The sequence below is a fragment of the Scardinius erythrophthalmus genome, assembly GCF_964197995.2.
Source record: "Scardinius erythrophthalmus genome assembly, chromosome: 18".
In the NCBI taxonomy this organism is placed as follows: Eukaryota; Metazoa; Chordata; class Actinopteri; order Cypriniformes; family Leuciscidae; genus Scardinius; species Scardinius erythrophthalmus.
The window spans coordinates 4,081,719-4,095,697 of record NC_138238.1 but is presented as its reverse complement, the minus strand read 5'-3'; the positions used below and the strand labels follow the sequence as shown (position 1 = coordinate 4,095,697).

Sequence of the window (13,979 nt, the reverse complement as noted above, 5' to 3'; positions counted from 1 at the left end):
GAACGTCATTCTCTAGCAACGAAAACCAGTAAACAAGGATCTTGCCAGGACGTTGGCAGTTTTAATATACAAAAGTTGGTGTTTTGAGGTGTACACGACATGCCAGATACATGTAGTTGTTGTGCGATTGGATGCACTAACCGCGTTTGTTGCCCGCCAGATATCACGTGACTGCAAAGTATCAATAATAGTGTCAATGCAGGCAGATCAATATTATTGTTGAATATTAAATTAAATGTTAAATGAAGTGACCTAGTGATTTAACACTGGATCTGAGCCGCACACCGTGTGTTACTACCCCTTACATCATTGACATTGACATGATAAACTATGTCTATATGAATTCAGAATAGAGTGCTTTCAGTGCCAGCTTCCGCCAAAGAATTCATGCAATTTATTATATTTATCATCAGGAATTATAAACCAATTCCTTAGTAGTTTTTTAGAGTAGCACGCAAACAATGATGCAAATCCACACATTGTTCAACATTCATATTTTTATTCAGTATACTTATGCTTTTCATGCAGCTGACAGGTCTGTGGCTCTGTGTGTTTTCTTTTTTAATGGAAGTGGAGTGTGTTTTTTGCCTGATGGTTCTCAGGAAACAATGCTCTGACAGACACCATGGCTCATGTGCTGTGATGTTGCTTTGACTGAGACTCAAAGATATATTGAGGACTGTAGTTTACACCAGGTCATGCTGTTAAAATAACCCCAATGTCACTGGTGTACTAAAATGAGCATTATAAAACAGACAGTTCTCGCTCTGAAATCTGATTGGATGAGCATATTACAGAGCAGAAGCTCTATATTAATTGCAAGTTGCTATTTTGATTGATTGGTAATCATGAAACCAATCTAACTTTGGCTATTTGCTAAGCATTCGTTTTTTTTGTTAAATTGCCATTATCCCTATATTAGTATATGAGAAAAGCCTTTATTCATGCTAATGCACTATGTTGTTTTGGGGATTATTATTATTGTGAGTAATTTTATTTTTTATCATATTTCTTCTGCTTAACTGTTTTATAAAATCTTTGCATCATGCATCAGCAATGGGTGAAATCACTAGGCTCGTTTCCATTACAGATTTGCGCAAAACTCTTTCTAAATGTCGACAAAAAAACTATTGCGAAATGACGGCGTTTCCATTAACCGATGTTAAGCGACTAAATCTTAATTTTTTTCTCTCGCGATAAGTCGTTCCAAAAATCATAGCAACGGACGTTGGTAAGTTTATGCATCTCAGCCACCGCACTGGCCATTATTATTAATCAAAGGAGACGTATGTGTGTTATCCAGTCATTAATGGCAAGGAAAGACCCTTATACTTGTGAGCAGCACATATGGGGTGTTTCTGGGTGTTTCTCCCTCATTTCTGCTTCAAGGTCTTGATTGTGGCATTTTTTTGAGGTTTAGAATCCATTAACCCTCTGAGGTCTGAGCTGTTTTCTGGGCCCTGGAGGTGTTCTGACATGCTCTGACATTTGTGGTTATTTCTGTTACTTGTGACATTTTCATGGCTAAAGTCTAATTACACTGTATTCAGCACAAACTCTGCTACAATAATATATCAGCAGCATGTATGTAAAAGTTTGTAGTTTTGAGATAATGACATTTATGCGTGGTTTGTGAAAATACAAAAATAAATTCTCACTGAAATAAGGTCATGAAACCCATACTGATTATTTCTTCACAAGACTTTTGAAAATTGTATCACGCAGCCTAGAATATTTGCTCTAAAACTATGTGAGAATCACCCTGACTGCTCATTCAGAGAAGACAATATATTGATTTAAAAATTTTACGACGTGTTTTGTGTTAGAAAGCAATATGCGAAGGGGCGGATCACCTCATTAATATGAAAGCTTTCCACACCTGAGAAAGACAAAGAACCTCCCTAATGGCCCTATTAGGAGCTTATCAGGGCCCATCATTCTGACCAACCTTGCACAAAGAATGAGGAGATTTAAAAAAGAATGGCTTTTAAAATTGTTTGGATTTATTTACAACACAACATAATCTAAAGATACACAACAAAAAAGCACTTATTGAAGAAAGAGACCTTTGTGCCATTCCTAAAAACATTGTACATACCTTTCATTTTCTAAGGTGTTTGATTTTCACTTTACCATGTTCATGTACAGAGACATGTACTGTGAATGTTGAAGTCAGCAGGACTCAGTGGCATCTGGGCCCTGAAAAAAAAAGTGAACATACTGATATCAAGAGAAAGGCCTGCACGATTTTGGGAATACATTTTAGATTTTTCTTGTTAAAATTGCTTTTTAAAATTCACAGAATACACACACACACTCACACAAATGTTTCCAACAATATATAATGAACACCAGGTTTGTTGTGCCTTGTAGGTATAGGCTATGCGCAGTGCTGCATAAAATAATAACAATATAGCAGCCTATATATATTTTCAAAAAGATTTCAGTAACAACTAAGCTAGAGAAAAATATATTGATTATCATGTTACTTCAAATGTTTCCATTCGTTATGATGATATGAAATGAGATAATAGTAAAAACATGAAGCCGTTTGGAGCGTTTTGCTTTTCCAAAATATGATACATTCAAACGCGATCGCGATCAAAAATATGATACATTAAAACGCGATCGCGATCAAAAATATGATACATTAAAACGCGATTGTGATCAAATATAAAACATTACGGTTAGGCCTACCATATACATAGCCTATCTACGTTTGAGCAGATATCCACAAACACAGTAACAGTAAACACGGGTCTAAATATTATAATATTCACCATATATCTAGCAACAGTTCAACTGCAATGTGAAATTTATGCAACAATAGCAAACTAATATGTAAGAATTTCTTACCTTATCTTTCTTGTCTTCAAATATCGTTCTTCTTCTGATGTAAATCCAATGTAAGCTCAGGCACGTCTTTCAAACTCGACGAAAAGTGAAGTGAAGTGTTTTGTTGTTGAGGTAATGAGGGCGATCGCGTTCCATGTGGAGATTTGCATGTGAATATCTTTTGCGCGAGTGGGCGTGGCCGAATTAAAAATAATTAGGAAGCGTTTGAGAAGCTGGAAATCTTGTTGGTTTTATACAAATTACTTAAACAGAGAATATTTGTTTTCGTTTTGAATCCGATCATTTAAAAGTACACACTTAAATGTTTATAAAGGTGTATGGCTCATAAATGTGTAACAAGTATTCGCTGAGTTTTGTTTCAGTTTATAGACGTGCTCAAGAAAAAAAAGTTCACCGCGACGGAGAGGCAGAACGCACACACTGTTTATTTTCTTTATTTTACAAAAGCACAATGTTTTGATTTGATTGGAAGTGGACACATACAAAAGTAGAAATACCACAGATTCTTTTTTTATATTTATTTTTTCTGTATGACCATAAATGACGGAGAAATTTAAGTTTAAAGTGCTACAATGTGGAGAAAATCCAGCAAAACGCGCCGGCGCGTTTGTCGACCTCAGAGGGTTAATCCTGTAATTCTTCTAAATTATGAATTTAATAAAGAACTCTATCTCATATTCTGTCCAAACACACCGCGTCGTCTACGTCAGGTGACCTGTAAATGCGCAAAAACTGTTTCCATTGCAGTTTTGCGAAATATTCCTTTTTCGAATTGCCTGAAAAACCTCCTCATGCGAGTGTAAAAACCTTTTTGCGATAAATGGGAGTTTTTGCGAAATTGACGTGTTGCATTGGCCGTATTTTGGAAACGCGGTTACTGTTACATTGCTTTATTTGCTGTTTTTGTGATATGTTTACACTGTGGTTACTGGATAAAGTCTTTAAAACACGTTTCAACAGGAAAGGGCTCAAGAATGGAAATGTCTTTTTAAAAAAGGAAAAGTAAAAACATTGAGCCACGGCTGGAAACGACAGGACAGTATGTTTCTTTCTGGGGTCTGTAGACCGAGAGAACAGGAGCTTTCAGAGGGATGAAGCTCTGGGAATCTGTGCCAGCTCCGTTCCCAATCCAAACCAGACAAGTGCTGCTCATTTCCTCAGACAAAACTACTTCGTCCTGAAGTGCCTTGAGCTTGAGCTTCGTCCTCAAAGCTTTGGGGATGACAGTCACATTCTAATGGAGCGAATCCCTGAAATGCACATTCGGTGTGTGAAGCACGTCCATGCGCTCTGGTTTAACCCTTACATACGGTCAAGAGTTATCAGTCAACATGCTTTAATCTGATCTGATTATGTCATTCGCAGTGTTTCATCTGACTGCAGTCCATTCCATCATAAAAGAATGAAAGTAATCTTTTGTTTTGTTTTTGAGAAAACGAATGAGAAATATACCTCCAGAAACAAGGCAGCTGAAAAAGTTGGTCATCTAACACACATATAATGGGGCATGTTGTCACAATAGTATAAAGCTTACTGTATCATATTTTGACATGCAAATTTCTAAGGCCTCTAAATGATCAATATGATCAAAATCACAATCTTCTAAATGCCTTTTGTCGTCTTATTGATAGTTTATACTTTTTAGAAAGTAAAAGGGTTTTTAGTATAAACGTCCACCTTCAGCTTATATGCTTCACGTTTTTTTGCTGTGAAATATTTACTGATTTAAAAGTGAACCTAATAAAAAAAATTATAGTGGTAGTAATATTTCAAAACAAAGGTTTACTTGATTATCCATGTATCATTTTTAGAAAAATCCTGTTCAAATGTGAGTATCATGTATGAAACACAGGTTTAGAGGAACATTTATTTGTTCATCTCTCAATCATCATTGTATTGCATTGCATATGTTTTGCCCAACACAATAAAAACTAGCTGACCATAAAACTAAGCATGTAAATATCATCTTACTAAGACATATTATTGGAAGATATAGCGCGACGACTGATATTTTTAAGCATTTTATTTAAGTAGTCTGCTATAGATCTCATTGATTTACATCACAAGCATCAAAATTTCATCTTTTCCCATATAAATATCAGCAACTGCACTAAATGCCAAATTTTTGCTCAGTTTGGGCCTCTGAATAAAAATTTGGTGTTTTGTTTCCCTCCTTTCAAGCCATAATATCGTAATATAAGCCATAAAAGAACGATGTATCATATGTGATACTCAAAATAAAATACAGTGCTATGCATAAGTTTAGACACCCATGCTAAAGTTGACTAAAAAGAGGAATAAAAAATCATCTTTTGGGAGAGATTGGCATGGGGTACTTTCCATAAGATCATCTCTCAATGCAAATCAAACCAGCTATTAGGCTAACTGAAATAAAACCATGCCAATCTCTAGGTATGGTGAAGGCTATGTGATGATGTGGGGCTATTTTAATTCCAGAGGCCAAGGGAACTTTATCAGGATGCATAGTATCCTAAAAAAATAATAAAAAAAAATACTTAAAAATAAAAATCTGCCTGCCTCTATGGGAATTTAACATAGGGGTGTACTCACTTATGCACCATGTATTTTAAGGAAGAACATTTATTTATTTACGATACATTATTCATTCACAAAGAAAATTGGTGTCCTTAAAGGTTGGATTTTTCCTCATTTTTTAAATTAAGGCATTAAGTTCAGTTTCCAAAAGATGATTTTTTATTCCTCTTTTTAGTCAACTTTAGTATGGGTGTCTAAACTTATGCATAGCACTGTACATATGCAAACTTTCTTTTACAGATTTTTTTTATATATATTTTGTCCAAAGGTTCAGTAAACACTTTTTCTGACTATTATTTCACAATTGGCTATTTAATGGCAGTAGTTTAAAAAGGAAATGGTTTTGGTTTCGTCATTGCTTCAGATTTGTTTAATTATAAAACATTCCTTTTTAAACTACTGTGTTTTTATTAAATTACATTTAAAATTGCAAGAAGAAAAAATGTTGACTTGTGAAGAAAGAATGTGCAGATTCCTGTCTTTTGTGTCCCAGATTCACTGCTATTATCATGGCGAGGTGGAGGGACACCTGGGGTCAGAGGTCAGCCTCAGCACCTGTACAGGACTCAGGTGAGTTAGCGGTCACGCCCTTCCTATATGGGACAATTTGTACCTTGACTTCACCTCACAGCCTTCCCATGATGCACTGAGCTTAGGGACTGAAGTCAAGAATGGCCTGAGGAAAAGGCATCTTAATAACGACGTGTGAAAAGTTCGCCATCCTCCAGAGACTCTTTACGGTTCCTGTTTTAATTATGAACAAGCACTCTTGTGGACGCTTAGGTTTGCCTTCATTACTGGAGAAGGGACATTCAGATAGTTCACAAGTGAAAAGTTGAACTTCACAGTGATCAACAGGAAAAAAAATGATCAATGATGCAAACTTCATCAAATATGAGACTAATTAAAAGCTCTACAGAGACAATAGTCATTATTCAGCTCAAGTCAGATCAGTGTTGATTCACTTCCGTTCAATAACTGTGTCAATGTTGCAGAGTTCATCAATTATGAAACAAATCTGATTCAGCTATAAAGGAGGAAAGTTGTCCCATAATAGTTTCTGTCAGAGCATTACTGTAATAACTTTATATCATGTGCCACAGGAGATGCAAAAAGATGATTTTCACACTTCAACCTATAGGGAGAATGAGAGCAGCCTGGACATGCAGGATTTATGAGTGTGATAAAGCGTCAAACATATCTCTGTCCCCAGAGCCACAGCGCTTATTGTTCAGCTCTTTATTTCACCTTGACTCACTCTTTGTGCCGCGTTAACCTGTCTCTCTCGGCCTGGCAGACACACACATGTGAAGGTCTCCTCCGAATGAAACGAAGTCGCTCGCCAATCGGGCCAAAACAAATTGCTGCTGATTTTTTTGGCGAGTGGGGTTTCCACAGGGATCTCGTGCAGTGGGGAATGTAGTTTTGAAACTTCTGGAAAAGCCCAAAGCACTGGCCGTTTCCCAACAGAGGAGAATGTCACTTAAATTCAGCGTACGTCTTGAAAGTGTGAGAAAGGTTTGCGGATGCGGATCCAAAAACCACAGAGCGGGAATATTAGAGCTCGGGGGAAGATTTATTTAGCCAAATATCGTACAAAATGGACCGTCTGCTGACCAACAGTGGCTTGGATGCTGAACTAAGCCGCTTTCCAAAGCGTCACGCTGTCTTATATTGTGGGAAAACGAGAAACCACTTCCTCTCATAGAAGAGTTTTTCTCACATTTATTTGCCATTTTGTGTTATTATTTTAAAAGCTTCTTTCTCTCGCTTCTTTTCTGTGTCTTTCTGAATAATCATAAAATATTAGTGCATCTGAACACATTTTTGGCAAGGCTGGGGAAAAGTGCTGTTCAAATAAATGCAAATATTCTGTCTCTGAATTAATAAGAGGGCAAACTAAAAGCACTGTAATTATAATAGAATTTGATCAAAGTAGTTCCACAAAAATGCCACAAATGTAATTCACAGCACGAGGTAAAATCCTGTAAAAGTCCTGCTTTCTAACTTAAAAGCTTGGAAATGTTGGATTTACTTTATTTCCAAGAGATGCTGATTTAGAAATGGATTGTGTGACATTTTTTATCATTTGTGACAAAATATTTTTGGGGGGCAATATCCACATAGTCCAGACAATAAATCAGACCCTAAATAGATAAATTCAATATATTTAAAAATTATTTATCTCTATTTTGACACATATTTATAGATTTCACTGTTCATCGTGAGACAATCTTATCACAGGAAAATTTAACAAATATGAATTTTTTGTAGATAAAATTGACTGTCAAACCAAATTATGAAAATATAAGACATTATATGACATTAAAGCTGCATGTCAAGTTCCTCATATTCCAAAAGCAATTCATACATGCTGTATGTAATTGATAATTCTGGTTACTTCTTGTTATGTTTTCATGATGCATGTATAATCGTAATATGAACAAATTAAAATGTTAACTGAATGGTGTTGATTGCCTCGTTCTACAGGGGATTGATTTCACTTGATCATAAAGTATATGTACTGGAGCCCATGCAGGAGGGAAACGCTCATCGTCTTTACAGAGGAGAACATCTTAAATTCACCCAGGGAACCTGTGGACACGGTCACAATATTTCATACCCGAACACTCCAGGAGCCGTCTTCAGTTCTCACAGCAGAAGGGTGAGTTAAACAAAACCACAAACCTTAGAAGATTACAGCTTTCAGCACCCAATAGTCATTCTTTACATGTAGAAACATAATCTCTAATGTGACATGTTTCTGAATAATACTGAATATTTAGCTTTAAACAATGTAGGGTTGTTGTGCTTTTACTCATGATTAAAAGAGGGACACCAGAATATTATAAACATGTAGGAGGACGTCATAACAGATCAAAATAAAAACACATTAGCAAGTGCGTAGCAACACCTTGGCAACTGGAAGTAACTTTACCTTTGGGATGGTAGCATTGGCTCTGTTTGCTTGACCAATGACAGGCCAAAGAATGACAATTTAAAGAGTTATGACCATAAAAGACTTTTTGAAAGATTTTCCCTTCAGCTTTAGGTCTATATATATAAAGTTTACTGCACACTTGACTTGCACTATCCAGCCCCATTTATTTTTATTTTTATTTTTTCATAAAACATTTGTATTGTATTGTATTTATTTATAAAACACATTTTATTGTATTGTATTTATTTTATTTTATTTTATTTTATTCATAAAACATTTCTATTATATTGTATTTATTTAAAAAACACCTTTTATTGTATTGTATTTATTTCATTTTATTTTATTTATTAAAAAAATGTATTGTATTTTATTTATTTTATTTGAAATATCTCACATTTCGTAAATAAAATGGGTTAAAGGTGGTTTCTCAAGCATCCCAACACAGTAACATTGACTGAGCCAATGATGTTAGTTTGGGGCGGGACTATCAGTATGCCTGACCAATCACAGACAGGTTCATGAAAGCGGTGCACAAGGTCACAGATCACTAGCCTGGTTAAAACCAGACCATTCTCAGTAGTAACTGAGTTATGGTCTGGCAAAGCTTCATTAATAACTCATTTCCAAAGGGGCGTCACCAACGGACGTCGCTCAAATGCCTCTGGGCGCAGTTGGATAGACCTAAAACCAATCAGAGCGATCGTCATCGTGTAAAGCCATTTGCTGTGTCCCAATTCGCCTAAGTTACACTACGCCATAAAAGTATGTACTCTTTTTGTGAAGAAAAGGTTTTTACTTTTGAATGTGTAGCAAAAAAGTAGGCAAGCTTTGGGACATACTACTTCATCATCTTTATCGGACGGATCTGTCGCGTGCGTCCTGTCACTTAAACTGCCCTGTCAATCATCTTGTCACAGTTAAAATCCTCTATTCAATCTAATTTAATTTCCTACCGTTTCGGAGAGAAATGTAGTAGCGTGTTCATCTGCCAGTGGGTCTTTCATGGAGACTGTCCTCATGTGTTTGCAATTTGAATATAATAATGCATTTAAAAGTTAAACGGACGTCGCTCAAATGCCTCTGGGCGCAATTGGATAGACATAAAACCAATCAGAGCGATCGCCATCGTGTAAAGCCCGCCTCAACGTTTCTGATTGGTGCCGCGATTTCGACGGATTAGAAATGGGCTTGAATGAGCTCTTTGCCAGACTACTTTCAGAGCAAATCTAAATTTGCCGGAAGTTGTCTGGGTTTTCCCAGGCTAACAGATCACTCTTTGTTTGGTCACTTTAAGGACACATCCAGTCTCTCGCCGTGGCCACTGAAGTGTTTTCATGTGGCAGAAATTATCATTTTGTCTGAATGTTGTCATTGAGTAAAGAATTGATAAGAATGTAAATGCGTACCTTGTAATGCAAAGTAAGTCACTTTGGATAAAAGCGTCTGCCAAATGCATAAATATAAAGGCTGACAGATTCTTTCTGTCAGAATCTCAATACAAACTCGACTTTTTACACACTGGAGAGTCATTTCTGAGATGTATAATTGTATTCTCTCTTGAAAAGGATTTAACCTGATGTTGCTGCTCATTGAATTAAACTCCTGCATTTCATCAGATGTCATGGCGCAGCGATATCGTCTCTGTGTGGAAGTCAAGTGTTTTTTTATTCAATTAGACGCTTATCAGCTTTTCTCTTCAAATCCGCAGCACAGGTGAAACAGCCTGTTAGGCGTTACGACCCTAATTCTTCTCAACATGAAGCCTCACACAGATGAGTCCAGCCTTTTATTCCCATTGAAGGAAAACCAGTCACTGGAAACAATAAGAGACAGTTTCATTGAGAGCGAGAGGAGTGATGCTGAATGCATGCTGAAGACAAGGTCACCTTCATGATAGTGTGTCCTGTCCTATATACTGTAAATATTTATTTAAATAAAGCTGAGAATCTATCAAAGAAAAAAATCTATCACTGATCGGATCCTGTTGCATGTGTTTAAACAGCCTAAAAACACGAGAGATCTGATTTGCCATATGGATCTAAATCAGAAAAAATAGTTTCAACACGGGCGGTTTGCTGGTCTAAGCTGGTTTAAGCAGGTTTTTATGATCTCCAGTCCAGCTGATGTTTAGTTGGTTTAGGTTGTCAACACGCTGGAATGGCTCGAACACTCTTACCTCATTCATTAATCTTAATATTGTATCCCTGTGGCCTAAACCAGGCGGTTTGCTGGTCTAAGGTTGTGTTTAGCTAGTGACCGGCTTGACCAGCTTGCCTGAATATTCTCATTCCAGAGCAGACGTTCACTTCACACCTTGGGGATTTACTAGTTTTCATGAATTATAACACCCTCCTTTTTACACTCCAGTGTTGAAATGAAAATTAGCGGTTATATTTGAGCTATGAAGACTTTACTAGATGGAAATTATACAACCACTAGTATATATGCATCATTTATATGCAGAATTAATGGGGGCTTGTAATATTTATTAGATTTGTGTAAAGCAAAACGTTGTCACATACATGTATTGTGAGAAAGCAATTGTTGAAAACCAAAGAATGACCAATTAAAGAGTTGTATAAACATAAAAGCTGAGAATTACTTTAAAGACTTTTCTCCTCAGCTGAAGCACTCAAACTTTTAAGAAGCACACATGATGACTTCTTATTATATTGCACTATTTTATTTATTTGTATTTTTTTTATTTTATTTAATTGAATTTTTATTGAATTTTATTTAATTGAATTTTTATTTTATTTTATTTTATTTTATTTTATTTTATTTTATTTTATTTTATTTTATTTTATTTTATTTTATTTTATTTTATTTTATTTTATTTTATTTTATTTTATTTTATTTTATTTTATTTTATTTTATTTTATTTTATTTTATTTTATTTTATTTTATTTTATTTTATAGTCTCTTCTAGTCTCTTTTAGTCTCTAGACAAAAAAAAATCTCCAAAAGAGATTTTTCATTCACATAATATTTACTTCCACTATATTGTTCCCATACTTCCATTTGCGTTATTTCATAGTGTTGATGACTTTTATTCTAAAATGTGGAAAATAGTGATAACGACGAATGAGTAGGTGAGAACTGCTTGTAAGACTCTGCGTTTGAAAAAGACGTCTATAAAAGACAAGCGGGTCTTTCGCACGGGTAAATGAGATGGCCAGGCAATCTGAAGGCCGTTAAAGTGAACGCACATCGCTGCGGATCAGATGTATTTTGCAGGCAATGCTGAAACCAGAAGAGGATGTTCAATCACACACTGATCTGTTAATAGAGGGCACATTTAGAAGAGAGGTGAAGACATCACCTCTGTGCCTTAAAGGCCATATAGACTCAGCAAAATGGGCCTTGGGAGATTTTATAAAGGTTCTTGAGTGAAACCTCTATTAACTGTGTCCTTCAGAGGAAGAGGGCGAAGTTTAATCATGTTCTGTCTGTCTTTCCCTGCAGAGTAAAAGAGACGCCCAGAGCAGCACCAAGCATGTGGAGTTGATCATCGTCGCAGACAACCGCGAGGTAATGAAGAGATGCTGTTGACCTCAAACACATCTGTGACCTTCAATCATACAAATCAGCGCTTCTAAACCAGTTGGTCGTGACCCAAAAATGAAATGCATTTCTGTTCTAAGTGGGTCACAGACATCAATGATGCTCAGTGCAAATAATAGCTAACCGGATTATGGATATGTTTATCAACAAGCATTTTGGCACAGATTCATTAGTCACAACTAGTAGAAGCTACAGTAGATGAATTATGCAGATGTCAACAGGTTGTTGACATGTCCTCGTCCTCAAAAACCAGAACAAAACTACATGTGTTTGAAAAGAAAGAATAAAATACTGTTGCACGAGCAACAAAGATCAACGTGGTGTTTTATACACTGAATTATTGGCTGCCAGAAGCATGAAACCAGCGAATTACAAGAAGCATTTAGAAACCAAACACTCAGACTAAGAAAATCCTGATGGGAATCTGAACACGTCACAACAAATAATAAAAATGGAATTCATGGGAATATTCATAAATATCAAAGAATAATATAAATAACATTGCACCACTTGATGTCCAATTGAAGTGTTATTTTAGTATATTTTATTACTATTATAGTATTATTAATATTTTAAAATATTTTAAATCTTTAATTTATAGTCATTTTTTAAATGTGCTTTTGTAGTTTTTGCAAATAATTCCAAATAGTTTTAAATTTATTTTAATTTCGGTTAGTACTTCAACTTCAACTTTCAGTAAGTTGGAAAGGCAACATATCTGCTAATTTTCATTTAGTTTAAGTTTTTCAGCTAATGTTTATTTTATTTTGTCAGCTTAATTTCTATTAACAAAATGTTTTTAATAGTTATATTAAAATAAGCAAAACTACATCATTGCAGCTCCATACATCCTGACCTCTATGTAAATACAAGGTCATGACCCCTTCGAGTTCAGGGAGTCAGGGAGGTGAGAGGTCAAAGGTTAAAGCAGATTAGATTGTTTGTTTGCTGGAAGTGAGGACGCCCAGCTGTGATCACTTGACCTCTTTGTAGTTTGCCTGTCAAACAGTGTTTTTAATGTGCTTTAAGAAATGCTTTGTTGCCAAAATAACTTATTTATGTCATTGAGGGGCCTTTCAAATATCCTGTCATGTGATATTTGAAGGAAAAGATCAAAACCTAATCATTTGGTTTGTTGAATGAGCTTTATTTTCTCCAGATGTACCTCTTGAAACCAGGAAGATGTTAAGGAAAGTGTGCATTTCTTATTGTCTTGTACATCTTGTACAGCAATGAAAGCTTCCTTCCTGATTATTTTCACTCACCCTACAACACCCAGAGGCAGCAATCATGAGTGACACATTTCCAATCTGTGCTTTTATTTTGAAAAGCCGTTTTTACATCCACCGACTGACATTCTGGACATCAAACACTTCTGGCCATGTTTGGCTCAACATCTGTGTGCCGCTGCCCGTGGAAAATGGATTACCTCATGTGACATTTACCACAGTCGGCCAATGAATGACACATTTGGCTGCAGTTTAAAGGCTTTCTTGTTTTCCTTTGCATTTCAGTATCAGAAACAGGGGAAAGACGTGGAGAAAGTGAAACAGAGGCTTGCTGAAATAGCCAACTATGTGGACAAGGTAAAATTAAATTAAAATGGAAATTAAAAATGTATATCACCACATTATAGATCATTTTCCAACACACACACATACATACACACCGCCGTTTTTGTGTGTGTCCCTTTAAATGCAAATGAGTGCATTTGGTTTCTGTCTGGTTTGAGGTGATGAAAGGAGAAAGGACTCAATAATGCAGATTAACAGGCTTTTTATTAATAATAAAAATAAAACAAAACCAAACAAAAACTAGCCAGAGGGGGAAAACATGACCAGCAGCATCGCTTGACTCGACTCGACGATCTAGCACAGGACGGACTGCAAACACAAGGAGAATAAACAGGGAGCAAACAAGGCAACGAGGGAAGAAAGATGGGGCAATATATATATATTGCTATATTTATTTAAAATAAATGGTACTTGATTTGATATTTTTTTGCATTATATTAAGAAATGTATACACACACATTAATTCAAAAATCAAATAGGTGGATCAT

General features: G+C 35.8%; 1 protein-coding gene across 2 annotated transcripts in view; it reads left to right on the top strand.

Annotated features, from left to right (window-relative positions):
- adam12a (ADAM metallopeptidase domain 12a) overlaps positions 1-13,979 on the top strand; it is a 113,535-nt gene that overhangs the window by 55,182 nt on the left and 44,374 nt on the right. For both annotated transcript variants that reach the window (XR_014032097.1, XM_081392828.1), the window contains exons 5-8: positions 5,906-5,982; positions 7,903-8,077; positions 11,819-11,884; positions 13,432-13,503. Coding sequence is in view for 1 of the 2 variants with exons in the window: in XM_081392828.1 (XP_081248954.1) it covers positions 5,906-5,982; positions 7,903-8,077; positions 11,819-11,884; positions 13,432-13,503 (390 nt within the window). In the remaining variant the exon portion in view is untranslated. The remainder of the gene's footprint in view (positions 1-5,905; positions 5,983-7,902; positions 8,078-11,818; positions 11,885-13,431; positions 13,504-13,979) is intronic.